Source organism: Labrus bergylta, chromosome 3 (assembly GCF_963930695.1).
Source record: "Labrus bergylta chromosome 3, fLabBer1.1, whole genome shotgun sequence".
NCBI classification, from domain to species: Eukaryota; Metazoa; Chordata; class Actinopteri; order Labriformes; family Labridae; genus Labrus; species Labrus bergylta.
Window position 1 is genome coordinate 3,184,480 of NC_089197.1, and position 27,500 is coordinate 3,211,979.

Consider the following 27,500-nt stretch of genomic DNA (forward strand, 5'->3'; position numbering starts at 1 on the left):
CCACGACTCACACTAATGTTTGTTTTTCACCCCCGTGCAGCAGCTGGTTAATCACATTCACCTGCCAGGTGTAAATCACTCCCAGCCTGTGTGCTGAGGACAGAGAGCAGCGTGACTGTGGAGGAGGGGAGGGGGGCTCACTGTGTGCCCGTGGCGTTGGCTCAGCTCAAACTGCTTTAATCATGACTTCAGCTCGTTGCTGCCAGGAAAACTTTGGACGCGATTTTGACCCCTGTGATTGCTTTGTTGCTTGTTTGTGGGAGATGCGCCAGATTATTTCTCCCTTAATGGAACCCAGAATGTAGGGCTCTGAATGGAAACCTTAACCCCCTCCCCTTACTTACCCCCCTGCACTGAGACACCCCCCTCCCCCCTGGTCCGTCCGTCTCCTTTCCCCAACCACAACTTACGCCATTGTGGCTTAATTGGCCTCCATTTCACTGCAGCTTCAACAACACTACTTATTGCCTTTTCCCCTCCAGGTCCCCCCCCCATCTCTCTCTCACTCTTTCTCTCTCTCGTTCTCTCTCTCTCTCTCTCACTCTGTTGATACTGTTAATGGGACAGTGGATGAATCAAGTCCCCAACCCCGACATTACCCTGATTTTTTTTCTGCCTGCACCCCTCGTAAAAATTTCCACAAGGACACCGGCTTCATACTCTACTGTGAATATGTGTAATTACACGCCGACGTCAACAGTGAACATGGGAGGTGCGTGAAGATTTAACATGAAATATTCAGGACTGCTTTCCGCATCACCAGCCCCTTTCCAGACTGTGTTTCTGCAAAAGCGGCGTCATCAGCCGTCATTATGTCTTGATTCCACGACGGTGTAATATTCTTGTCCCAGTCTGTGAATTCAGATTCAGATTGCGTTTGAGCGCTGCAGAAGCACGGCACAGCTGGAGCTCCACATACACACACAGTGAGACATGCACACACACACAGCGCTCTCACCTCTGTACCGCCTCTGTGGCTACCTCTGAAGACGGTACAGAGGAGGGGATCACTTCATCCCCCCACTACGCCTCTGCGACATTCAGATTGAAGTTTGGGGACGAGGGCTGTCTATTTTCATAAATGCACTTCTGAATATTTCTAGAAAATATGCCGGCAGCCTGCCCCTCAAATCTTCCAGAGTTGCTCACACATATTCACCTCACAACACGAGACGGTCCCTGTCAGACAGGAGGGGGGCGGGGCCTCAGGAAGCGGGACAATTTGAAAAGAACGGCGTGGAATTAGCACACGGAGCAACAGATTCCAACGCTACGGTGACAATTTTTGACTCAACATCGATGCAACATGTATGTAGACATTTTCACAGTATCAGAAAGGAAACTTTCTACACACATGCATTAGTCGCATGCTGGCTGCAGGATTTTAAACATCCTCATGACCACCCACTTTGAGCTGAATCTTCCTGAATATTATCCGCTGTATTCAGACATCGGCTCACTGACTTAGTGTGGAAATTTACAACGGAGATGACAGGAAAAAATGTTGGTAAAAGTGAGTTCACTCATGCAGATCACAATAATTTTTTAAGGAGTTTTTTTGTATGTGTGAAAGCAGCATCAGGGTCACCCACGATGAGGGGGTCCAATGTCGTAGATCTTGAGAAACCGGGTGCCCTTGACTCCAGAGACCCCTGAACTGAAAACAGAGAGCAGGTCAGCCGATCACTGTGGCTCGATGGTTATCATGAATGGATCATTGTACCTAGGAGAGACAAGAGCCTCCTAAATCCTCTGGCTGGTCACTCCCACTTTGGAGTGGTGAAGAGAGAGCGGGGGGGGGGGGGGGTCAGGTGGGGGGGTTGAAGGGGGGGGGTTGAAGGGGGGGGGAAGGGTTTCGGAGAAATGTCGAATAAAGATAATTTAGAAAATGGGCTCCAGCACAGTGCTGCCTCTGTATCCCCCCGTTCAACTCCCCGAGGCTGCTCTGCTCATGTTTGTTTTGATTTGGCTCCCAGATTCGGGGTGAGTAGGGAGGTTGGGTGGGGGGCGGGGGGCGGGGGACTTTAAGATGCATGGCAATGGTTAAGACAGATTGGACCAGAGACAATCTAACTAAACTAGAGGGAGTCATGCTTTACTTTAGCTGTTAGCTTTCTTTGTGTTTCTCTATCTGCATGTTTTTTTTATGACACAAGAGACAGTTGGACGTGATCGAGGATTCCTGTGGTCGCAGAAATATCAGGAGAAGCTGTGCAGACGCTCTCCTCCAGGCGTGGAGATGTTGAAATGTGCCACCTGTAACTCGAGTTAGGATCTCATGTTGTCACGCAGGCCGGGGACGTCCTGACAGACAATATTCATGGGGGTTTTAAAATGTATTTTGGGGGGCTTTTTAAACTTTTTGTTATAGCGTTAGGACAGTGGATAGAGCGGGAAATCGGAGAGCGAGAGAGAGAGAGAGTGGGGAATGAGATGCGGGGGAAAGCAGCGACAGGTCGGACCCTGAAACCAGACCGCCTGCATGGAGGACTTTAGCTTCCATACTGTGGGGAACAAACATTTGTTTTTGATTCGACGATAGAGGAAACAGTTGACAGTATTCAAAAGATCACTTCTGAATGAAATCTGTCTTATTTAAGAAACAATTCATAGTAATGTGGTGTCTTCAGTTTACTCCAAGAAACAGAGGAGGGATTTGTGAAGCAGAGCCAGTTTAGATATTTCTCTTCCTACTCGTCCTTAGAAAAACAATTTGATTAAAAAAACAGAAAGCCCGAGTCACACAAGCCCTTCCAGAGGTTCCTTGTCTCGACCCCTAAATGTCTCGGTCTTGACTCTGTCTCGATCCCTAAATGTCTCGGTCTTGACTCGGTCTCGATCCCTAAATGTCTCGGTCTTGACTCGGTCTTGACTCGGTCTCGACCCCTAAATGTCTTGGTCTTGACTCAGTCTCGACCCCTAAATGTCTCGGTCTTGACTCTGTCTCGATCCCTAAATGTCTCGGTCTTGACTCGGTCTCGATCCCTAAATGTCTCGGTCTTGACTCGGTCTTGACTCGGTCTCGACCCCTAAATGTCTTGGTCTTGACTCAGTCTCGACCCCTAAATGTCTCGGTCTTGACTCTGTCTCGATCCCTAAATGTCTCGGTCTTGACTCGGTCTCGATCCCTAAATGTCTCGGTCTTGACTCGGTCTTGACTCGGTCTCGACCCCTAAATGTCTTGGTCTTGACTCAGTCTCGACCCCTAAATGTCTCGGTCTTGACTCGGTCTCGATCCCTAAATGTCTCGGTCTTGACTCTGTCTCGATCCCTAAATGTCTCGGTCTTGACTCGGTCTCGACCCCTAAATGTCTCGGTCTTGACTCGGTCTCGATCCCTAAATGTCTCGGTCTTGACTCGGTCTCGACCCCTAAATGTCTTGGTCTTGACTCAGTCTCGACCCCTAAATGTCTCGGTCTTGACTCGGTCTCGACCCCTAAATGTCTTGGTCTTGACTCTGTCTCGACCCCTAAATGTCTCGGTCTCGGAGCACTCTGGTCTCGGGTAGGTCTCGGTCTCGGTAGGTCTCGGTCTTTCACACCTGACACGTCCAGGAGACATCACAGTGACTTTAAGGACACACTCAAACTGTGGACAAATCACATCCTTACACAGCTTCAGCTCATAAACATTTTATTATAAAAATCAAACCTCCCACATCGAAGAAGACTCTGCTCTGAAGTGTTTACTGCTATGATCGGAAACGATGAGATGAACAACTGAAAACTCAAAATCTGATCTACATTCTTGTGTTTAATGATTCGCTGCATGTGAGTTACAGTTTGTTTTACTGCATATGCTGTACTTATAAAATATATACACATTCTTCCTGTTCTAGCTTCATAATTTAACACTTATCGACATTCGTAAAGACTTCATCACAAAACAAACAGATTAGTTTGACACAATTTCAAGTGGCAGAGACACACATCTTCATTACATGAGCTCAAAAACATTGTTTGTACTTTCCCTTTTTGCTAAACGGCGCTGGTTTGAATACAAGGACCTTCAAACAGGTCTAAATGTGAATAACGCTTATCCTTCATCAAATCAAAAAAACATCATGAGTCATCAAAACATTCACCCCCCGTACAGCGTGTGTCGATCGAGACATGAGCTAATCACACCTATTTGTTTTGTTTTTTATAACCAGGCTGTAAACATGTTAATTTCTGCTTTTTTAGAATGGTTGTGTATGTGACTTCCTGTGCTTCTGCAGCCAGCCTCTAGTGGACACTCGGGCGAACTGCAGGATTTTGCACTTCAGCATCGGCTTCAACAGAGTGGCAACAACAAAGCTTCTTAGCTTAATTCTTTAAGGGCTTAAAAAAAGATGAATGTCCAAAGTCAAACGTAAAGGTAGCCTTATTGTAAAACTGAACAGTCTAACTTGTAAAAAGGGAAATTTAGCAAAAAAAATCAAACAAAAACATAGTGCGAAAGTGTGCAGGAATTTTCTTGCAGGTTCTAACGGATTCGTTTCTCTCCTGAACACCGGTGTTATGAAATAAACGTGTGTTCAAAGCACTTTTTAATTCGGGCTGTCAAAGAATGTAAATGTTTTAATCACATTTTTAATATGTATTTCCATTTTACTTGTTTTTTTTTAAATGTAATGCTTTTGTTTTGTATTTCTGTACTGTCTTCAGCTAAGGGCACTTTACTTCCTGTTGAGATAGAAACATGCTTTTTTAAAAAGAAAATAAGAAATGTGCGGTAGATTGCAGGTTTACAACATTTAAAAAAAAAAGACGGATAAAGAGCAAAGTGACTAAGGGAAATGTTTGATGTCACGAGGTGGATTTTACTTTTGACTCATGACGCTGTTGTCAGTGTGGTGATTTAGCTACGGTGTGTTTAATGGGACAAAACAGCATGAGATCAATATGATTAAAAAAACGTAATGCATTCATTTTGACCTTAATGGCATCGTAATTAACGTGTGAAAGTGTCAGCTCTTATTTAAATGCAGTTTCTTACAACATCACCCACATAGCTGATTTTAGCATCTAACAAGCAAATTGCCAATTTGGGGTGACACCTGAGGAGTAAAATCAGATTTTTAAGTGGGGGCCCTGACGCCCCTGCCCACCCCTCTGGACACGCCCCTGGTTGTAACCTCTTATCATTCAGCAACACTCTCGTGCTCTTTTAACACAAGATAATTCACATACATTCAACCACTGCTAATGAGTGAATACGCTGCTGTTCACTGATCAGGGTGTTCTTGCTGCAGTGAATATTTAAAGCAGCAGTACAGTATGACCTGGTTTTGTGTCTGAAAATGTTAAATAACCATAAAATTCACTTTTTTGATCCATGACAGAAAAAAAACTAATGCAAGATGTTCTGTTTCACGCTGTTGTTAGAAATGGTAAAAATGGGCTTCACTCGTACGTCACAAACTAAGCAGTGCAGTGTCCCCCCTCCCTCAGTGTTGTGGACAAACTCCAGGCATGTTATGTTGACCTCCTCACACCAGCAACACACGTTTCCTGACTTGTTGCTTGAAGAGTGTGAAAGCAGTAAAAAAAAAAGACAGGGGTCTTTTAAAGGCGTGAAAGTGGGCTGGCAGTAGAGAGGAAGAAGAGGTAGGGGTGGGGGGGGGGGGGCTGTCTCAGGAAAAGCTCAATAAAACAATGTGGGGGAGGGGTCCACAGAAAGAGTGCTGGAGAGGCGCTTCAGTTAATTTTCAGTACTTGATCCCACACCCTCGTCTTGTCCTTTGACTGTGCCTGCAAATATTTGAAGTGTGGTAGCTCCAACAATGCCGAGCCCCCCCCCCCCCCCACCCCCCTGAAATGGAGAGCAGAGCAAACAGAGGCTGGACGGCTCTGATGTTTGTCTAACGTCTTAATAAGGCCACACTCTCACCAAGTACCACTGAGACCAAACCAAACAAACAGGAGCGTGTTGAAGGCACACACAAGATGGCAACAAGTCCAGTGTGGCTCACTTCCTCTCATCCTCACCCCTCAAAGAATTTCACTCCTTCTGAGACAACAGCTCGTTTCCTTCGACTTTGTATCAAGTGAGCAGATCTCTCAGAGCTGTTTAAGGCATGTGTGAAGATTTAGTCCTGAGTGTCTGAGATGTGCACACAGATGGATTACTTTGACCGGGGGGGGGGGGGGGGGCGACTAAAGAAGTCAGAACAGTTCTTAAGTCACCCTGCGACTTTACTTTGATAACAGTGAGGCCTGCAGATTCTCTAATCAAGCAGTTTGAGCCCTGAGACAGAAAGCCAATCCTGCGTTAAAGTCACTTACTCCATGCCAGCTCCAGCTGGACTTCATCTGCCTGCTTCAACAGAAAACTGTCTACAAATCCATCAGATGTTTAAATGACTGTCACCTCAGAGTAATAGCCATGCTAAGAATAGAAAGAGAGGGGTCATGCAGGTGGTTGACCCCTGTGACGCAGAGGAATGGTCGGTGAACACCTCCTCTCTGTCGTGTTTCGGGTCATAGTCTTCATCCTCGTACATGTCATCCGCGTCAGGCTGGTCTGAAATAACAGTGTGGTCTCCTATGGCGCAGAGTTTGCTCATGTTCTCTTTGACCACTTCACAGAAGGGCCTCTCGACCCCATCGCAAACACAGCGGTTGAGCAGCACGCCGTTCGGGATGAAGAGCATCTGCTGGATGGTGGCTTTGCACTTGGAGGAGCACTTCCTGCCGTTGAACAGCTGGCCGCAGTATGCCAAGTAGGCCGCGAGGGAGGCGTGGCAGCTGCTGTCCTCCTCGCAGCGCTGCCGGGCCTCCATGCAGCCGATCCCCCCGGCGTCGGTCGGGTGCCTGCGGGGGAGGCAGGGCTCGACGGCTCGCTTGGCGCTCTGGCACTCCTGGTCCTGCGCGCAGTCGCACGTCTCCAGGTCCGGCCCGCTGCGCGTGTGGTTCAGCCGTATGAGCGCGTTGATGCAGTGGCTGGGACACTGCTTCCTCGTGCCTCTGAGGTTACCTTCACAGGCTGCTAAGTACTGGCTGTACGCGAGGTCGCACTCGGGCTCTTCGTGGCACCGGAGGAGCGCCTGCCAGCAGATCAGCTGGGCATCTAAGGCCACCAGCACCCACGGGAGAAGTGCCAGGGCGCTGCACCAACATTTCATGCTTGGATGGAGTTCTACCTCAGTGACGCGAACTTTCTCCACCAGCACACTAGGAACAGGACAATTCACACATCGAGTCTTCTGGATTTTAACTCCACAAGTATTCCATGTTTATGCGTCTGTGTCGAAGAAAAACGTGGTCCACAACGTCAGCGTCGCCTTTCCCTGGAAATTCCTTGCAGCGAGATGTAACTCAGGGGAATCTCCACGCGTGGCTACAGGAGAAGTAAAGCCAGTGCAGTGAGTAAATCCGGGAAACATGTCCGTTCAAAAGTGGGGAAACATTCTCCAAAGTGCAGCCTGAGTCAGCTCCACGCCACCGCTGCAGAAACGCGCCGCGGAGTCTATCCAAAAGTTAACGCACACTCCAAACCTCACTTATCGTCCACGACTCCGTTTGTACACTTGAACTCATCTGTCGTGACATTGTAAGCTCAGACTCCTCTCCCCAGCTTTTACCATGTTTGATCCCTCAATCCACAAATGTCTGTGTTTTCGTTTTTTTTTTTTTCTACGAGTTGTTGGAGGTTTGTTTCTGTCGCTTTCTGTCCCGCTATGTGCGTCTTTGTCCCCTCTTCTTGCTGTTACGCTTCACGGTCCGCCGAGCATTTCCCCACACACACAACACCCCTCCCTCTGTGGAGAGAAAAAAAAAAAAGAAAGAAAAGTTTTCCTTCCCCCCTCTCTCTCTCGCTCTCTCTCTCTCTCTCATTTACAATCCTGTCCACCGATTGGTCGTCATTGAGGAGTCAGCCGTGGGACCCGTTTCCAGGCCTGCAGCAGGAAAAGCTCTCAGTACAGGACGAGATAGGCTGGAGGAGAATGTTTATGATTTAGCTTGCATGAAACCCATCAGATCTGTGTGGTCCCCGCTTCTCTTGTAGCAAAAAGTGAAAAAAGGGGGGAGGCATGCATGGGGAGGGGGGCTTGCAAAACGCATTCCTTTGCAAGAAGCTCACATCTGCAACTTCACTGCTCCATTTTTCAGCGCAGACCAACAAATCTGTTCCTTCTTAGCCCCCAGACAGAGAAGGGGGGGGGGGGGGGGGGGCTCTGCGATGACTGCCTGCTCACAGAGGATTTCACCTCTCACTAATTGTCGCTCTTTCTCTCTCCCTCTCTCTCTCTCCCTGTCATGCCTCTCATTCTGCACAGTTTGGTAAGCCCTGATTGAAAGAGGAGAATGGGAGAGAATAGTATTTTCTGGCCCGTTTCACCCCAATTGTGTCAGATTGGCCATGCAGTGGCCCCGTGTCTTTGCAGGGCCGCAGATTGTCCACGCACTGCGGCCTATCAATGGAGAGAGAGAGAGAGGGGGGGGGGGGGGGTTCAGCATCAATATATTTTACAGCCATCCCCTTTTTACACCGCACTCGAAAACTTCCAATAGGCCAGGCTTCTCTGCCATTCAAATGGTAACTAACTGGTGTGTGTGTGTGTGTGTGTGTGTGGGGGGGGGGGGGGCTGTGCCACTTTAGCACCAGCTCCATAGAACCAGATGGATGTCCGACCTTATGGGGTGCACATTGTAAAAACGGTTATTTTTTTTAAACATTTAGTTCATTTTCTTCACATTTAAATCATTTTACACACTGAGAAAAAAAGACGTAAATCACTGAACAAATGTTAATATGTGAAAAGGATGCTGAGGTTAAATCTATATATTGAATCTTTATCTTAATGTTGAATCTAAACCTAAATATTTAATCCTGTTCTTTTAATCTAAATCTTTAATCTTAACGTCAGCAGTAAATTTGAAAGCTAAATGATGAGTCTAAATGTAACTCTAAAATCTAAAATGTAAATCCAAATGTTGAATCTAAATTCAATACATAGATTTAGAATTTTTGCCCTAGAGGTTATTCAGGAACATTCTCAGAGCGACACTGAGCGAGGACAACAATCTGACAGTTTGTCCATGCTGTATACTGTTAGGATCTACTGTTCAGTAGGGGTGCTTAGAAGGCAGATATTTAAAAAACATTTCCACCCTTTCTATTCCCCAATAATATCTTAGCTTAATTCTTTAGTCCAAAAACAAAGACTTGCAAACTCACAATTTTAAGTCGGCCTACTTAGAAAATTACATGCAACGACCTACTTGGTCTGATTCATTCAGTGTGGTAGTGACGTCATTAGCCCGCCTCATGTTGTTGACACTCCAGCTCAGATGTGATCTGCACGATGGCTCAGTAAATAATACAGAACTTCACATTGCATGAAAACAATTTAACAAATTAAAGGCAGGGTTGGTCATTTTCAAAAACTAGCATGATTTTGAAAGTAGCATTCCCTCAGTGCTCCGTCTGCACCCCCTCTCCTGTGTGCTCCCTCATAAGCCACGCCCCCTCACTTACATGCATGAGCGCCACTGGTCCAGAAGTGGACCTCAGCTCATCTCTTACATTGTGTAGAAACTACGTCGTCTCATGTCTCATTCAGCGGTCAGTAAACTCTCAGTATAAACTCCTAAAGTCATCGGTGACGCTCTTTGAGTGTGAGCTAGAGCACACAAGAGGTAGAGAGCGAGCAGGGAGACAGGGAGGCGTCTGATTGGTTCATCAGATTGGTACTTCGTGGCAGACATTGGTGGAAGTTTTTACAGACTTACAAACTGATACAGATGATGGATTTTCTTTGTTCCTTTTTCAGAGAACATGAGTTATTAGTTTCTGTCAGGACCTAAAGACAACTTCAACCAGAATCTTATAAAGTGTATCTGGAGGAAATGACCAACTCTGACTTTAACATTTGAAAGGTGCTTTACCCAAACCAACCGCATCCATCCTCATCTTTTTTTCATCCTTGTTTGTTTTGATTTGGAGGCGCACGTGAAGTGACATTCAACATTTAATTTACGACTCATTTTCTGAAAGGATGCATCCAAACCATACTGCACAAAACCAGGAAGTTAGACTCCATGCTGAAATGTTCAGTCTAATGAGGCGGACCCAAAAAGTGTCCACTGAATGACTACAAGGGTTCAGTCTACTGAAAAGGCTCCAAACTGATCTGTGGCTTTTCAGAAGGGATCCGAAACTTTGACCTTAGTGAGAAGGGCGAGGTCGACCCTGTTGCTAGGTATGACACATTTTTTCAGAAGCTGTGATTAGTTCCAAAAAAAATGAATCAGACATTGTTTGATAATGAACACTGAGGTACTTTAAAAGTACACATGCTGGGGGTCTTAATGAGAGATGTGATGCAACTGTGGAGGTAACCAGATGGAGAGAAAGTCAACATGCATGTCTCACTTTTCTCTGAAAAAATTCAGAGATGTCTTGAGGAACTTTGTGAATTCCATCATCTTCATGGAAAAAAATGACTTTTGTCCTGCGACTTCAAAAAGAGAAGGGAAAAGAATATTGGAGAAAATGGGATTTATAGATAAAGACTCCTAAATATATATTTTTTTCATTGGAAAAAAGTCAGCGATGGATTGAAATGTCTGCACAAATCTTTTTTGTCTGTTTGACTTTGAGTCAAAAAGATTCTTCTTCACGTCGTGTTTGAAGAACATTTCTCTATTTTGTCCTCAGCTTCAGAAACTCTTCATCCTGTTGAAGTCCTCCTCACTCCTCCACACCTTAGCAGCTCTCTTAATGGCTGAGACGCTTTGAGAATAACTTTCATTTTTACCAGGATCTAGTCTGAACTGTAAGTTGAAATTCTTAGAAAATGTCCTGATTCTAAGAATCTTCTTTGTCACTAGGAGCGGCTCTTTGTACTCAGGAGGCTTTGTGAATACAGCCCCGGGTACCTGCAGCTCAACCATTCATAAATATTTTCTTATGTTTGCTTTCTTATTCACACAGCTCTCTACAGACTCGCCTGATGCAGAATGAAGATGTTTCCCACACATCATGCTTAAACGTACCAGCATACTTTATTAGGAACATGTCTTTATAGAGGGTTTCATCCTCTTTCATTCTTCTGTAGTGGTGAGCGTGTTTTTGTCTCCCCCTGGTGTTCGGGTTACAGGACTGCGCCTCAAATCGCCTCAAACTGCACAGTGTCAAAAGAAAAATCACAGAACACAGCGAGAGGTTTATTTTCCTAAAAATCTGTTTATTGCGGTTACAACTGAAAAAATCATCGATGTACCCTCAGAGACAGAATGATGGAGCGACTGTGAAACAACAAAAACAGTTGAAGAACGAGGAGCGACAGCGGTGTCATGGCAAACCGTTTCCGGCAAAAATAAGCTCAAGAACTTGTAGGATGACAACACAAAAAGGATACAATTGCTTATTAACAATATTGTCAGTATTATTATTGAGTTATTGAATAATTAAGTTTTTTGCACACACTCACACATGGCAAACATTTCACATTATGGCTTCTATTCCGACCGTTTACGATCTCTCATGATCAAAGCATGACAGACGTGTTATTACCTCTATTATAAAAGGACTTATTGCAACTCTTCCTCTGCTTTAGAATAAATGTTGTAACGACACAGTTTACCTATCACATGACGACGACCACTGGACTGAAAAATATTTAGCGCGTTGCCTCTGTGTTCATTCAGCAAGTAGTTTTTGGCACACACACAACAAAGACATCACAACTCATCATAAAAAAAACGATCTCTCTGCACAAACTTCTCAAATCAAACACGTACATGTCAAAAGAAGATTTAGGTAAAAAGAATACACTGCAAAAACTCCAATCTTAGAAAGTGTCTTTATCTAAATTCTCCTGCCACATCCAGATAAACATCTTATATCAAGGTATAAAAAGCAGAAAATAAAGCCTTAATACACTCCTAATAAAAACAAATATCTGCCAATGGGGGAAGCTAACTTTACTAGTTGAGTGTCTTAAAATTATTTAAATAAGTACATTTTATTCAAGATACTTTACGTAGATTTAAATCGCTGCATTGGCAGGGGCGTGTCCAGATGGGTAACAAATACCCCCCTTGAAATCCACCCCCAAAATCCAAATCTATGATTGGCTATTTTGCCTAATAAGAGGCGGGCTTAAGTACAAATCTAGTATCCTGGCTGTTTTCAATGGGCTTGTGGAAGTTCTTTCAGTTTACTGTTTTTGCTCTTTCCATAAAAATGTTCAAAGAGAAACGCGTGCACACTGTCTGACAGGAAATCGACTAAATTGCAAATAAATGTATTTTTGCAAGTTGGACAGCATGCAAGAGTTAGCATGACATTTTCCAAGTGCTTACAATTCTGACTTTGCACAAGAAAGAGAGAAAGAAATAGTCTAAATGTTTTAATTTATTTTGCATGTGTGTGTGCCCAAATGCATCAGGCCACCCCTGCAAACGTCAGCGCTCTGTAGGTGGGCCACCCCGGTGAGAAAAGTCTGGACACGCCCCTGCAGCATTAGCATTTATGTTTTTACGTATTACACACAATTCAGGCCTCACGTTGTGTTTGTAATATCTCGATTTATGATGTTTACCTGAACCTGCCAGGTGAACGTGGCTTCTACCAGGTTTAATAAGATACTTATGATGTTAGAGATTGACTGGGTAGGTTTTGAGTTTTTGCGGTGTTCTCAAAGCAAGCTGTGTTTTGGCAGCTAACATCACGTTGAGCAGAGACAGGGGACAGATATGAGATGAAAACTGACGTCACTCTCGGCACCACAGCTACATAAAATCACACACAGGCCAAATGTAGCGCAAACGGATTCAACACACAACAACACCGACGACATCCCCTCTCCACTCCCTTTGCTTTTATACATGTCTTGAAAACAACGTGGACAGAACACTGAGTTTGCACAGTAAGCCCACGGTGACTGCGCTGTGTGTTTCTCTGCCACAGTTTGAGCTTCTGCTTCTTTTTTACTTTTTTTTTTTTTTTTTCAAACAAAGACGCCACTAGAAATATCACATCAGCTAAGCAACACGAATCCACCAGCACGAGACAGTCACCACTGAGACGCAGGGATCAATGAGATGGAGGACAGGCCGATGGTTAGGTGGGCGGGTCGACAACACTTTCTGATGAAAACAGATGAGCCGCTGTTTGACAGCATGTGCAAGCAGCAGATACATTTACATCTTACACAACATAATGTGGATTTACTCACACCGCAGGTACGCAGTATTACATATTTGTGCCTTTTTTTCTTTACGTAAGTCAAAGTTTTGTCAACATACAACTCGTAAAGCATTTACATCTCTCTCATCCGAGCAGCTTTTAAGGTTTTTTTTTTACATCGTGGTGCAGATCTGAGGTCATGTGTTCCTTCAGCCATCAGGTTTTTAAACATGTACGCTTCCTTTCCATTGCAAACACACTGTGGACTCCTGGACTGTGTGTCTCATATCTCACTGCACGTCTATCATTATCACATCCAGGAGAGATATGTGTTGTGTGTCTTTGTGCATTTTGTATAATGTGTGTAGGTTGTGTGCACTTCAGTTTGCAAACCAGATTTCCCCTTAAGGAAAAGAAAGAGTTTCCACTCCAATCCAAAAAACGCAGATTTGCTCCTCATGCAGCTTAAGTCGATTCTAGGTGAACCTTTGGAGCACACTTATTGCACGCAGCTAACTCTATTCCTGCTCTCCAACATTATCAGTTGTTGCTTTTAGTCAATCTGAAAAAGTAAGAAACGCTCAGCCCAAAACAAACGCATACGAGGAAGAGTCTTTGTAAAAAGTAGCTTACGGGTGTTTGAGATCTAGAGAAGAAAAACCAAGGCACGCTGAAGTATGGAGAAAGCTGAACTCAAAGGCTTTTTATAATGATATGTTCAGGAAAAAGATTCAAACTAGGAATAAATGCAGCACACAGAATGTGTTCGTCAGGGCACCAGGTGGTCGACAACAGCAAGCTACTTATGACAAAAAATCTGCCTTTTTTTTGTTGCTTTTAATTAATATTGCACCTTTCTTCATTTTTGTGCTTTTGTGCAAGAAATAAAATAAAAAATAAAAAAAAAACAACCTCCAACTCCGAAATCACAAAACTCACAAGACTCTGAATCCACATGTCGCACGTGCAGCCTGTAGTGTGAGCTAGAATCATCCGTGTGTGTTTCCGGCTCAAACAAACAGCTGATCTCACTGAAGATGTGCACTCGTTTTTCTGTGAAATAATCTGCTGCGTTGTTTGGGGAGCAAGGTAACACACACACACACACACACACACACACACACACACACACACATACGCCTGAGACCTCTGCTGCAGAATCATATTGTGTTATCACCGGGTGTGTGAGGTACAGAGAGGGAGGGAGGCAAAGGAAAGACGGAGGATTATTTCTGAGAGGAGGAGTTGCTCTGAAGGCAAATATAATCTCAGTGGGAGGAGCCAGAGAGCAAATCTTTCAGAGAGCTAAGCGGCTAATTTCATTGACAAATATAAATGACATTCATGATTTTTTAGGAGATCTGAAGGTCATCTGGTATGCCCGTATTATTTGTTCCAGTAAGTACGACTTGCTCTTCTCGTGCCTCGCTCTCTTTTGTGCATGATTTCTGTCTAAACTTTTGCACAGCTACAAAAACTGTTATTACGCGGCTCAGTCGTCTGATATTCCTCCTAAGCAATGAGAATATGTTTTTACCCCCCAGAGCAGCTCTGCCTTTTGAAAAAATATTTGTACAAGTGAAACTCTAAACTTCTGCGCGATCACATGAGACTGCAATTCTCCGTCTGCTTTTTGAGGTCTTCCAGCGTGGCCTGCGCTTTGTCCTTCAGCTGGTCGATGTCCACGTTCTGGATGTTGGACAGCTGGCCCAGCACCGACTGCTTGTGTGTCTCCTCCTGGTTGTCCTCGGCGATCATCTTGGCCAGCTCTGTGGGCAACGTGACGTCATCCCCCGCCTGCTGGATCTGGGTCTCGTCCAGCTCGTTCTGATGCAGGCATGTCCACACAGACACACCCAGGACGGGAGAAAAAGAGGACAAAGAAAGTTAACACAACAAGTTCAAATCTGACTGCGTTTTATAGAAAAGTATGTGGCTGCACGCCTGTGGTGGTTTTTAACAAAGATAGTTATCTTGTTGAGTAAATGCAATCATCGTTCATGTGTTTACAAAAACGAGAACAGGGTCAGTTTACCTTTGGTAGTCGGTACTTATCCCGGAAGTGACTTCTAACCGTGGCTCTCTCAGCTTTCTTCTGGGCAAAATTGGCTTCTCGCTCTTGTCTGCAAGAAAGACGGAGAAGTTGTCTCAGTGTCACAGATTATATAAATCTATCTAACTGCATCATCAGGTGTTGAAAAATGAAGCCGCAGAGGGAGTGCACAGACTGAAGTTCCTTGAGTGTCCACATGAGGCTGGCTTGAAAAGCCAAGGAATTCCCAGTAGGCCCCACACTAACATGCCCATTTTTATAACAGGAATAAACATGTTTACAGCCTGATACCAACATTTTTTGTTAATTTTTTTTATTGGTACACTCCATTTTGGCCCAGGAGTTTGTCATAAATGTGCATAATTTGGGGCTTGGCTGAGTCGACTGGAAGGCGGGCATGTTGTAGCTGTTCCCCCAGAGGCTTAAATGACTAATATGTAACTCTGACACCTAGTGTTTAAAATGGGTCCAGATTCTAAACATCATAGAGAGCTGTCTTCCCCCCCCCCCCCTCTCTAGAGTGGATGCTCACTCAGGTCACCATGTGGTGGACTCTGAAGCTTCAGTGTTTATCCAGCTCTGCATGGGTCTGTAAACCTTTCTGTGTTCTAACCTCTCTCCATTTTTCAAAAGCATCTCCAATATTGATCCTAGTTTGAGCACGTTTCTGCTCGTGGAGCTTATTAGAAACATGCAGAGGCTTTTTAGGTCGGGTACAATCACTTCTATCTGAACCACTTCTCTTGACCGCTTCCATCACTGCAACACCTGTTGACCTGATAACTGCTCTCATATCTGGTAAACCGAGGGGTGTCCTAAACGGCCGTGTGTGGGGGTCGCCGCCTTAAAAGCGCCTACCTTCTCTGGTCCAAACAAATCCAGAGCATTCAGGAGCAGAATGTAAAGTTAGAAGGAGGACATACTGGCTGCTGCATTGTTGTCAGAGAAGCCAGCACTTCAACATAGCATGTTTCCTTAATGTCTGATCAGATAGTAAGATACCTTTATCATCTCACTCTCTACACATCTTACTGACTGGACCTTGAAGGTCAGTCCCAACTCCACCTCTTTGTCTGTTTTAGCTTTGCCAAAAAGTAAGGTATAGTCAGCATTTAAAAAATGACGACCGCCTTAGTTTGGCTTCAAAGCACCTCTTCAGAAACCAAAAGGTGACATCACTGAGTCTACGTCCATGTTTAATACAGTCTGTGACATAAATATAGATCCACTCAATTTGAACAGCCTGCTCAGAAATGTATTTTCTTAAACAGCAAAGCTAACTAGCATTAGCAACTTGCTGGCATTCATGCATCACACTTAAAAAGAGAAATTCCCCAAATAAATTAAAAAAACAAACCACAACTTTTATCTGAAAATAAAGAAAATCAAAGTTTGTTATGTCAGATTTCTCCTTAAAAAGTAAAGTTTGAACCTTTGAGGCCTTTGAGCTTAGCATGACCTCCTCTTCATGCTAACTACAGTGTGTGTGTGTGTGTGTGTGTGTGTGTGTGTGTGTGGAGCCAGCAGAAGGCGGAGCAGCGGCAGCAGAGTTGCCAAAGGGGGGGGAGATGAAGCAGGAAGAGATGCCCTGCTTATGTTTAGATGCAGCTTCCTGCCAGTCCTGAGAGGGATGTATTCCCCCCTCTGGAGATGTGGACTACTAGAGGTAACCTATTAACTGCACTCAATACCGCTCCCCCATAGCTGTCAACCCGTCACACTTATCCAGGATTTACCTCCATTTAGATGTGCAGTGTTGTAGTTTGCCTCTCTAATCTGGAGAGATTTCCTCTTTCAAGGCTTGAAAACAACATAAAAGCTGCTTCTTGACACTCAGAGCTGTAGAGATGCACCAAGTCCATTTTCTAAAAATATACAAATGTGTCTCTGTAGATGTATCTGTAAGCCATGTTGCCATGCTTATCTTCTAAACAATCCAGCCTGCAGTATGCACAGCCTCCAGCAGAGGGCGGGCATCAGGCTGCTGCTGTGCCCTCTCCACTCCAACATCACTGGAATATTTAGGGCTTCATTCTTGTTCATAATAGTCCCTCGTAAATTGTTCAAATTTGCTATAAATGCCTCGACAACATGATTTACTGCTTAACAAACTAAAGGCCACATCTAATGGAGTCTGTGAAATACAGTCAGTGCTTTAAAAACAAAATAACCAGCATGCATGATGTATTTCAAAGCTGCATTGTACGTCTGGAAGGCTCAAATCAGCAGCGTAATCTAAAGTCAGAGGGACACTGGACGACCACGGGCGTGTTTTGCAAAAGTGTTTGCACCCAATGTGTCAGAGGAAGGTCGTTGTATCTGGAGATGCTGCGTTCAGGGGGCCTGTCCATGCGAGCCACGAGCTCACTTTAAATTAACATGAGCGGTCCAGACACCAAATGGCACACGGACCCGTGCATGAAGCGCTCACTTGCAGCCAATGAGCAGAGCTGTGTGTCTTCCCCTCTCAAGGGCATCAGATGACCAGGGATGTCACTGTGGTGCTGAGGGTGATAAAATGTCTCCATGTGACATGTCAGAGAGAGAGAGAGAGAGAGAGAAACCCAGCCCCCGCTCCCGCTCCAACCTGATTCCTCTCTAATGTGAGCAGCGAGGCCTTCTTGGTGATCTATGCTCATGTTTAGTGCCTCTGACTAATAACTCAGCACCACTGAAGGTCACACACATTATGAAGGCAGAGCAGGCTGAGCGTCTGAACATGTCTCCTCCTGAGCGTTAGTGGGATGCAATGGGCGTTAACACTGCCCGAATTAGGTCTTCACTTCCCACTTGAGCTTAAAGTGTCTGCAGATGTTGTCAAATTGTTTGTCAAGTGTTTTTCTCGCTCATGGAAACGAGGCATTGCAGGATAACTGTCTTTATGATACACACACATTCCAGTAAAGAGAGCTCCTGATATCTTACAATCTAAATCTGCTGCTTTTTCTAAAAACTTGCATTTGAAGTCTTTACTTCATGTTAATAATCTCTGCTAACCGATTCTGCGACCAGGTCAGTGAACGTCTCCTCTATGGGGTTTGTTGAGTCCAGCTCCAAGGGAGCATCACATTAATCAGTAGTGAGTTTCTGTCTGCAGGGTGAACTCTTGTTTTGTCGTATGACCTTGCCGTTACCTTGTATTGTCCTCCAGTGGCTTGGGGGAGATGAACACCATCACACAATATCACAGTGAGGGAGACATGTATGTTAAAAGAACAAAGATGAAGATGAAGATGAAGATGATGGAAGCAAACATGATAACACAACATCTGCAAAGATATTAAAATGTCAACCAACCAAAAACATCGAGCTTTAAAGAGTCCATACCATCTAATATCTGAATAAATCTAATTCTTTAGGCTGTTGATGACGTCATTATGCAAGAAAGATCACACCCACATATAAATGAATATCAAGAAATATCACACAGGATGGTTTACTGCTACTTTTTCTATAAGCCTTCTGTTGTTTTTCTCCAGAATGAAATCATCTAAATTAAAGGTTTTAATGAACACACTTTATTTTCCACCAGGTCTGCCTCGCTCCTCAGTCGCACGCGCAGCAGTGGGCACATATTTCGCTCCGGGCATGAACACATTACCGTGGAAGAACGATTCCAGGAATCCCAAATTAAAAAAATCGTAGCTACACACTTTACTGAAGCGGAGAGACACAGAGGTCCCTGCAGGGCGAGAGGAGCAGCTGTGTGAGGAGCGCTCGTGTTATTTCACTGATGCGTAAAATCGCGCACTGGGAGCGCGCTGATATTTACACACGAAAAACGCGCTGTTAAAAAAATCTGCCATCCCAAACAAATACTGTAGGCTTTTCTTTTACAACTTTACAACACAGAAGCTTCAATCATTGCCTTACTTTTCCTCCTCTAACTGTTCCTTGTATTGCTCGAATTCCTCTTGGGTCATCCCCTGCGCCGCCGCGTCCGTTTTCTCCGCTTCAGGTTTCTCCTCCGTCAGTCCGCCTGTCAGGTTCTTCAGCTGTCCTCCCACCATGTGTTTGACCATGAAAGCCATGGCTGCGACGCGGGGAGTCCTCTGCTAGATCGGAGAAGAAGTTGGAAGGCTTGATGCGCTCTTTGTCAGAGCGGTGACGGCGTTTGAGTATCCGTCAAAGTGACGCGTAAAAACAAAACGCCCGGACGTGCAGCACGGGGATTATTTAACTTTCAAACACTCGATGCGAGAAATAAAAGTCGGAAATATTCCAACAGCGCGTCAAAAATCGTGCAGTTTCAGCACCAGTGGCCGTGGACAGCTCCGCGCCGTGAAGGATGGAGCTCAGTTATGAGTCAACAAGTTTGGCGCTGAACTCTACCAATCCTGTGACTCCGTCCGCAGCCACCACTCCCTCCCTCCGCCCAATCCCAAGCACCGCCGGACTGGGGTGTGCGCTCGCATGGCGCGCGTCGGGGGAGCGTGGGCTGCTCCCGTGATTCGCCGTCTGATTATAACTCACGATGGAGTCAGGCAGGGCTCCGCGAGGGGACAAACAAACACGTGACCGAGCCTCAGTGTCTCCTGGCGGGTTTTTTGGTGCCTCTTGTCTGTCTCAGGGTCATCTGCGCGCTGGAGCCGAACTTACTGTGTGTACACTCACAAAGAGCTTCCTAATTGCAAATTAGTCAAATGGCTGTCCATTAACCAACAGCGTGAGATCTGCTTATTGACTTAATCACTCAGAAATGATGAGGTTCTGTCTCCTCCAGTAGGAATCTTGTATGATGGACCAGAAAAGCTCTTCTGAAAGAACGAGTGTGTGTGTTTTTAATGCATCTTTAAGAGAATCTGCTCATGTAAATATTCCCTTCCTCTAACATTCAAGAAGTAGACATGGCATCCTAAAATTAGAAATTTGACGTCCAGTTGCATCACCATAATATCCAGTAGTGACTCATGTGTGTGTAGTTTATGATATCAGTGTCTCATGCTTGTTAGCCATCCTGTAGGATTTTCTGTGCAAAGTCCTCTCATGTGTCTGCGGCTGTGTGTTTGATGGGGTTAGACGGTTTAATAGTTCAACCTCCATCTCCAGAAAAGATGCTTTTTTTAAATATAAAATGCTTCTGGATGACGCCGTGTGACGCAGTGTTCAGCTTGGAAAGCCTCACTTCTGAAAAAATGTGACCTACATGTGTGTGTGAGAGGAATATTTTAAAAACCTGTCTCTGACGCGCTCTTGACATCCCAAAGTGTGAAAAGGGGGAACTTTGATTACAAGTCAACAACTTCAGTCCTGATCCTCGCAGCAGTCTGACACCGAGCTTGGCCTACTTTCTCGGTCCCTGTGGATCAGGAGAGACGGAGCTCGTCTTAGTGTCTTTTTTGTCACAGGCTTATAGCCAGGACCCCGTTAGCCCCGCACCTGGCTCACTTTGAAATCTCTCCCCCCACACTTCAAAGCTGCCACCACTGAAAAAGATTGAAATGTAGCACAAGCGAACGAGATCAGGAGTGTAATCTCTGTGAAATTTAATAAGAAGAATGAATTTGCCTAACCAGCGTGTTTCTACATGAAATCATGAAGATATGTTCACACACGTGATCTCCCAGCTCAGATCTCACTCACTTCTTCATGGATTTAGCGCCGAGCCCCGGACTACAGGTGATCCGGGAGCAACACCGCAGGAGGTTTTAATATAAATTGATGTAAATTACAGAAACCACTCTCGATGATGGAGTTCTCACATTTCATCGAAGGAGAATACAACCTTCACACGGTGACAGACAAGCCTGACAAGTTTAGCAAGATTCTGGATCCTTTTGAACACACATCATGAGAGGACGCCACTCCTGATGACCAAACAGACCCAGAGTCAAAAGTTTGAGGGGGGGGGGGGGGGGGGCTAAGTTAGAGTTCATTGTTAATGGATGGTTACACTTTTACACCGCAGGTCACACCTACACATTCACACATTGATGGTAGAGGCAGCTGTGTAAAGTGACCATCAGTATTAAAAAGGACATATGATCTCCTCCACCTTTTCAAACAGTCCCCTCCTCCACCTTCTCAAACAGCCCCCCTGTGGTCTAAATGAAACATCTGTGCTGTGCTTTGGTCAAAATATAACATGAATCAAGCACCAGAGGAGGTTTGTGACCCTGTAGAAACCAGCTCTCTCAGAACGCTCCGTTTTGGTGTGTGTGTCTCTTTAAATGCAATGAGTTTTCCCCGTAGACACCACTCCTCTGTAGCGAGAATATAAATGGCCGACATGCGCAAAAGTTTTGTTCTAGGCTGGGGGTGGAGATACCAGGAGAGGGGAGGGGATTTTTTTTTTTTTACCAGAATCCCACTGTGACATCACAAGGACAGGAAACAGAACATTTTTCTCTGTGTTGTAAGACTTATGCAGACCACAAACAAAGGACTGGATGGGTTTATTTCACATGTTGTGGGTCAGTAGACACTCAGGTTACCCAGATATATGTTCAAAAACACTGTAGAGGTGGACTTTTCATAATCAACGGGAAGCAGGGGGAGCAACTTGTGGTTAAGTGTCTTGCCGAAGAACACATCGGGCATGCAGCTGGGGATCGAACCCCGGACCTACCAGTTGAAAGACGACCAACTCTACCGCTGACCCACAGCCGCCTCAAATAGTTGGCTCAAGAGGTGATTCTCAGGGGGGAGAGAAAAGGAAAGAATGACGTCATTTTCTGCATTTTGAAACGTTTATTGGGCTTTTATTTCTGGATCAGTCTGAAAGATAAATTATTCAAAATCCCTCACACAGTAATTGCATATTTTGGTCGCTTGTTATTAGATCACATCCATAATGGGAATAACACAATCTAACACAGTTCTTGGACAAATTATAGTTAAAAAAAACTTTTGTTATTCGATTTAATCATCATTATGTTGTTGCTGTTGTCATCGTTATGAGGCTCTGTTTGTGGGCATGTGGATCTCCCACGGTGCTGTTCTCTCCCGTGCTTCCTCAAGTGCGTAAAGCGATATGAATCCACAGACTGGGACACCGATATTACGCCAATGAGGAATCAATTTGAATGTCTTAAAGATGTAATGATGGCAGAGCTTCGTTATGGTGCTGTTGTGGAATTGCCCTATGAAAAGGGCTAAAGATTAGGCCCCATACCTTGTAAAAAAGCTGTAGCGCATTCCTTTATTCAGGACAACTTTTATGTTGTTAACTGAAAACATAAATACAAGTCTAAGGTGTTTTAAATCTTAGAAATTCACTTGTACAGTGTTTCTGAACATATATCTGGGTAACCTGAGAGTCTACTGACCCACAACATGTGAAATAAACCATCCAGTCCTTTGTTTGTGGTCTGCATAAGTCTTACAAGACAGAGAAAAATGCTCCGTTTCATATTTGCTGTCCTTGTGATGTCACAGTGGGATTCTGGTAAAAAAGAAAATCTCCTCCCCTCCCCTGGTATCTCCACCCATGGACTCCACCCCCAGCCTAGAGCAAAACTTTTACATAGGTCCACCATTTTTATTCTCTCTACAGAGGAGTGATGTCTACGGGGAAAACTCAGGGGGGGGTCATTGCATTTAAAGAGACACACACACCAAAACGGAGCGTTCTGAGAGAGCTGGTTTATACAGGGTCACAAACCTCCTCTGGTGCTTGATTCATGTTATATTTTGACCAAAGCACAGCACAGATGTTTCATTTAGACCACAGGGGGACTGTTTGAAAAGGTGGAGGAGGGGGGATAGTATGTCCTCTTTAAAGGTATGCATAATTAGGGGCGTTGTTGTTATTAGAGACAGGTGGGTGCTGCTGGCTGTCAGCTCAGCTCATTGAGACACAGAACTCAAACTCTTGATTCTTTCATACAAATGAGATGGCCTGCTGTGTGGCAGGGTTAGACCATTACCCGGCAAAAACTCAAATCTGAACATTTGTTTTCGTCACCACATTACTCCTGTATTCGCTTTTCGCTCGTTCGTCTCGACTTTGGTCAACTTGGAGGTCGTTTTCATCAGGGGTGCTGAAAGGTGTAGCATGATTCCCCGCCAGCTTCGACGTTGTCTTTTGTTATTATTTTGATAGAGAGCCCCCTGGTGGTGAAATTACCACCCCCCCCCCCCCCCCATGCTGTCAGAGCACTTGGTGCGGTCTTGAGACATTAATTATTATACGAGCAATGAACAAAAAACTGAAAGAAATGTAGATTCATTGAGCGGCTCATGCTCACCACACTGACAAAGAAGCTTTTTTTTGTGGCAGCGGTCTCTGAAAACGTCACTATCAGTGACATTTGCAACCTAACAAGGTACTTTAGAGCTCGCCGCTCAGAACGAGGTTTCAATCAGCTGATTACAAAAACGGGAGCTCATGCCTCTGAAATGAACCTTCACATTACTCACAAGAGCTGATTTAAAAAGTGTTGTTCTGTCACAGCTGCCTGCTTTCTGCACAGTTAATTTAAATTACCTACTCGGCTTTGATTGATGTCTCTCTGCACGGTGGAAAATGAACTGTTAAGGTCTATTTTCAGCATGCATGACATAGAAGTGCATGCGAAGCTTTCACACAGATGTTAACTGTGAAATCCACACATGGCTGCACGCCAACCTGACACGTTCTAAACATCTGTCATTAGTTGTCTTAAATCTCTGCTCTAAATCGAGATGAAAACGTAGATTATAATAGTTTAGTTTAGTTTAGTTTTTTATTTTATTATTGTGTGTAAATTAAAAACGTTCCTGGATCAGAGTGCACTAGGTAAACTATATTCATTTTCAAGAAAGAAAAGGAGAAAGCAAGAAGTCAAACTAATTAAACAGAATAGCTTGTCTTCTTTTCCAAGCTTTTGAAACAAAATTAGCAAGTTTAAACACATCAAACTTAAACAGCCGTTCCAGTTTCTGCACATCTGTCCGCCCCAATATTTCTGATTTTACTTCATGAAACAATAATCGTCATATTTTGTACAATGCAAAAGAAGACGGGACTCCGTTTCAACTTCGTCCAACTCACACATCTCACAAAGTCTGTTTTGTACTGGAATGTTTTTGGATATAACTGGGACAAAATAAACCAAGAGAAGTTTACAGAAGCACGACGTAGAGCGGCTGTACGGCAGGAAGTGATGAGGGGTGTGAGTCAACCTCACTGAAGACGTCAGGCTGGCTCCCGCCCAGTCACACTTCAGCCTCGTTCCACTTGATCTTCTGGGATTATAGGAGCTTGTGTGGGAACGGCAGAGATGGGTTTACGTGCACCTCCACAAACACACAAACACACACACTGATCCTCTGCAGCCAAGTGTTGCATCTTTTTGTTTTCCTTCGACATGGGATGACAAGGGATTAGACTCGTCAAACAAGTGTGCCTCACAGCGAACAATGTGCACATTCAGGGAGTTTTTTAAAAATCACACAGGCGGGATGACGCCATTAGCAAGTCGCTGTGGGATGTCTGTCTTGAGGAAATCAGGGTGTGAGAGGCAGCCCACTCATGAGATGACAAATATCACACTAATCCCATTAGAAGTGAAAAGTGCTCTGTGTGCTGCGTGACAAACTAGTTTTTGGCTGTTTGGTTAGGAGAGCACGATTCGCTGAGGTTTTATTTCGACCTGCGTCAGAGATGGAACAGACAGGTGAGGTCACTGCAGCATGGCACCATATGGTGGACAGCGAGTCACCCCGGCGGCGGTGGTTTGATGCCCCGCAGGCTGTCTACGAGGTGTTGAACTTTACCACATGTCAGCCTGGAAACTGTCCCCCCAGCTAACATCAACCACACCCCCATGAGCTGAATATCAGGGCCCTGCAAAGAGCAAAAGACAGACCACTTAACCTCTGAACCTTTGACTTTTTAAATCTGCATCAACTGGGATTGTAACCTTATTTGTCTCCCTGTCTTTGTCAAATCGAGCCTGATGTTCTTCCACTCTGTTAGCGCGCTCACATCGAAGGTCGGGATCATTGGATGCAATCCAGATCCACTTAGCAGTAGCGTGTGTAGGTAATAAGTTACCACCTGAGGAACTACTTCTCTCCACTTAGCAGACACTTTTATCCAAAGTGACGTACATCAGAGAGTAAGTACAACACAAGCAAGGATCTAGAAAAAAAGGAACAATGTCAGTAAGAGCAAACGATCAGCTTTGAGTCTGATTGGACACACAGGTGCTGACAGGAAGTGAGCAGAGGCAAAGCACAACATTGAGGGCAGTTCTTGAGAGCTCTAATCAGTATAGAAACCATCTTATAAGTCGTCGTTATCAAACAAAAACCATCGTCATTACCATCATCATCATCAATAATATGGAGACCATCATCATTAAGTTAGTAGGTATTCATGAAAGAGCTGGCTCTTTAGCTTTTTCTTAAAGGTGCAGAGGGACTCTGCAGATCACATGGAGTTTGGAAGTTCATTACACCACCGGGGGGCGACAGAGGAGAAGAGTCTAGTCAGAGACTTAGGACCCTGTTGTGAAGGTTGGATCAGACGCCTTTCATTGGCAGAGCGTAGTGGGCGAAACTCAATGTGAACTCACAGACTGGGACGTCGTTGCATGATCAATATAAATGTAGAAGGACATGATGATGGCGGGAGGGATTTTTTTATAACTAATCCGTTTTGATGTTATGACTTGTGCATAGTTAGGCAGGTGTCTGACCTGATTGACAGGTGGACGCTTCAGGCAACCACACATCTGATGTGTCCTTGGGCAAGACACTTAACCTCAAATTGCTCCATCTGCTGTGTATGAATGGGATTAGTTACATCTGATGGCCATCAGGGTGTGAGTGTGTAGGTGTGACCTGTGGTGTGGAAGCGCTTTGAGTAGTCCGAATATTAGAGCATCACTATACAAGCTCCTTTTACCATTACTTAAAACCCGCCTCAGCTCCAGCTCTCAGTCTGTTGTTAGGTTGACTGAAAGTTAGACTGAGACAGCATTTCCAACATGGAGACCGCCATCAATGGGACTCCAGCGCCCCCTGTAGGAACAGACGGGTGACGTCACTCAGGCTTTATCCACTATATCATGTGTCAATGTAGAAGATACTAATATGAAATGTATTCTGACTATTTTGTGTATTCCTTCAGATTTAACATGTAGTTGTCGCTAAATCTAAACAATTGTTATAGTAAAGAAAAAAACTTAAGCTGAAAAGTGGTCACTGAAAACAGGAACCCATGCTGGGAGTCAAACTGCTCTCTGGCAGTGTGAGAAGTGTGAGAAGAAGCAGCTGAGGGACTCAGTCAGTGACAGGATTCACAGCAGGAAAATACGCACATTTTAAAGTGAGAATGATGAAACTGAACTGTTTAGAGAATACGTTGTGAAAAAAAGTGTTAATAGAAAAAAAAAATGGCCCATAAGGGTCAGAAACATTTCAGAACAGTTTATCCCAAATAAGACATGTCTGATTCTCAACTGGAGGGTCCGGACCCAAAAGTGGATCGTGGAGCTAAAAGGCAGAAAGTGAAAAATTTAAACATCATAAATAAAGTCTGTCCTGTGTAACTGTGTCTCTGAGTCCTGACTGTCTACAATGAGGGAGAAGCTCGAGTCCCGCTGGCTGTGTTGTTGTCAGTGCCGTGTTTACATGGACGGGACGGCCGGCTCCTCCCCTTGTGTATAAAAGCTGTTTTAGTCAAGAACTAGAGAGAAGAAGAAGAACATACTCACTGATTATTTGGATGTTAGTAAGAGTTTTTAGATCACGCTCATTCAGTCTGGGCCAATCCTGAGTCTCCCTCGGCCCTGCAGTCAGTCCATCCTCCTGGACCAGCTAACTGACAACATCCTCTTCCATCATCATCATCATCATTATGTACTATTACTAACATTTCCTTGAAAATGTTTAGACATAAAATATTACAGTGTCATTTAAATGTAAATGGACCGCACCTTTAATACAGAGTCTTTGTGTTGTTGTGTCGACATGCAGTAAACACTCAGAGTTCCTTATTTTCTGTAAATCTGCCGTCAGCCAGTTAAAACCACTCTGAAGAGAAACACGCTGACATCAAATAAAAACGTGTTCCTTCATGTGTTCTTTTCTGTGCATCTCAGAGCATGGAGTTGTATTAGTGTAAGAAGCTCTAGTGGGTTAAAACCTTGTATAAGCACCGCAGATTTAAAGCCCAACAGCAGCCGGCGGGCTACAGAGTGGGCTCATGTTTCTGCACGGTGACACAGTCGGTGATATTTTTCTTTGCTCTGGACTTCAAAACGATGAAAAAAAAGAAAAAAGGATTGGGAATTTTTACCCTAATTTTATAACATAGTTGGAATCATCTTTACCTGCAGCAGAGGAGCTACAACCGGCTTTTTGTAGAGAGAGAAAATGAAATGTGATAAGAGCT

General features: G+C 44.6%; 2 protein-coding genes across 2 annotated transcripts; both read right to left on the reverse strand.

Annotated features, from left to right (window-relative positions):
• Positions 1–3,466: 3,466 nt before the first annotated feature.
• si:ch1073-459b3.2 (growth arrest-specific protein 1) lies at positions 3,467–7,962 on the reverse strand. Its single transcript, XM_020654597.3, has one exon. It carries the CDS (start codon positions 7,106–7,108, stop codon positions 6,356–6,358), a length of 753 nt encoding a protein of 250 aa, XP_020510253.1. The 5' UTR covers positions 7,109–7,962; the 3' UTR covers positions 3,467–6,355.
• Positions 7,963–11,155: 3,193 nt separating this feature from the next.
• On the reverse strand, positions 11,156–19,762 carry cplx3b (complexin 3b). The gene is made up of 3 exons (XM_020654596.3): positions 19,049–19,762; positions 15,158–15,245; positions 11,156–14,949 (listed from the first exon to the last, which is right to left on the reverse strand). The coding sequence occupies exons 1-3, from the start codon at positions 19,204–19,206 to the stop codon at positions 14,725–14,727; spliced, it is 471 nt and encodes a 156-aa protein (XP_020510252.1). The 5' UTR covers positions 19,207–19,762; the 3' UTR covers positions 11,156–14,724.
• Between the last annotated feature and the right edge of the window lie 7,738 nt (positions 19,763–27,500).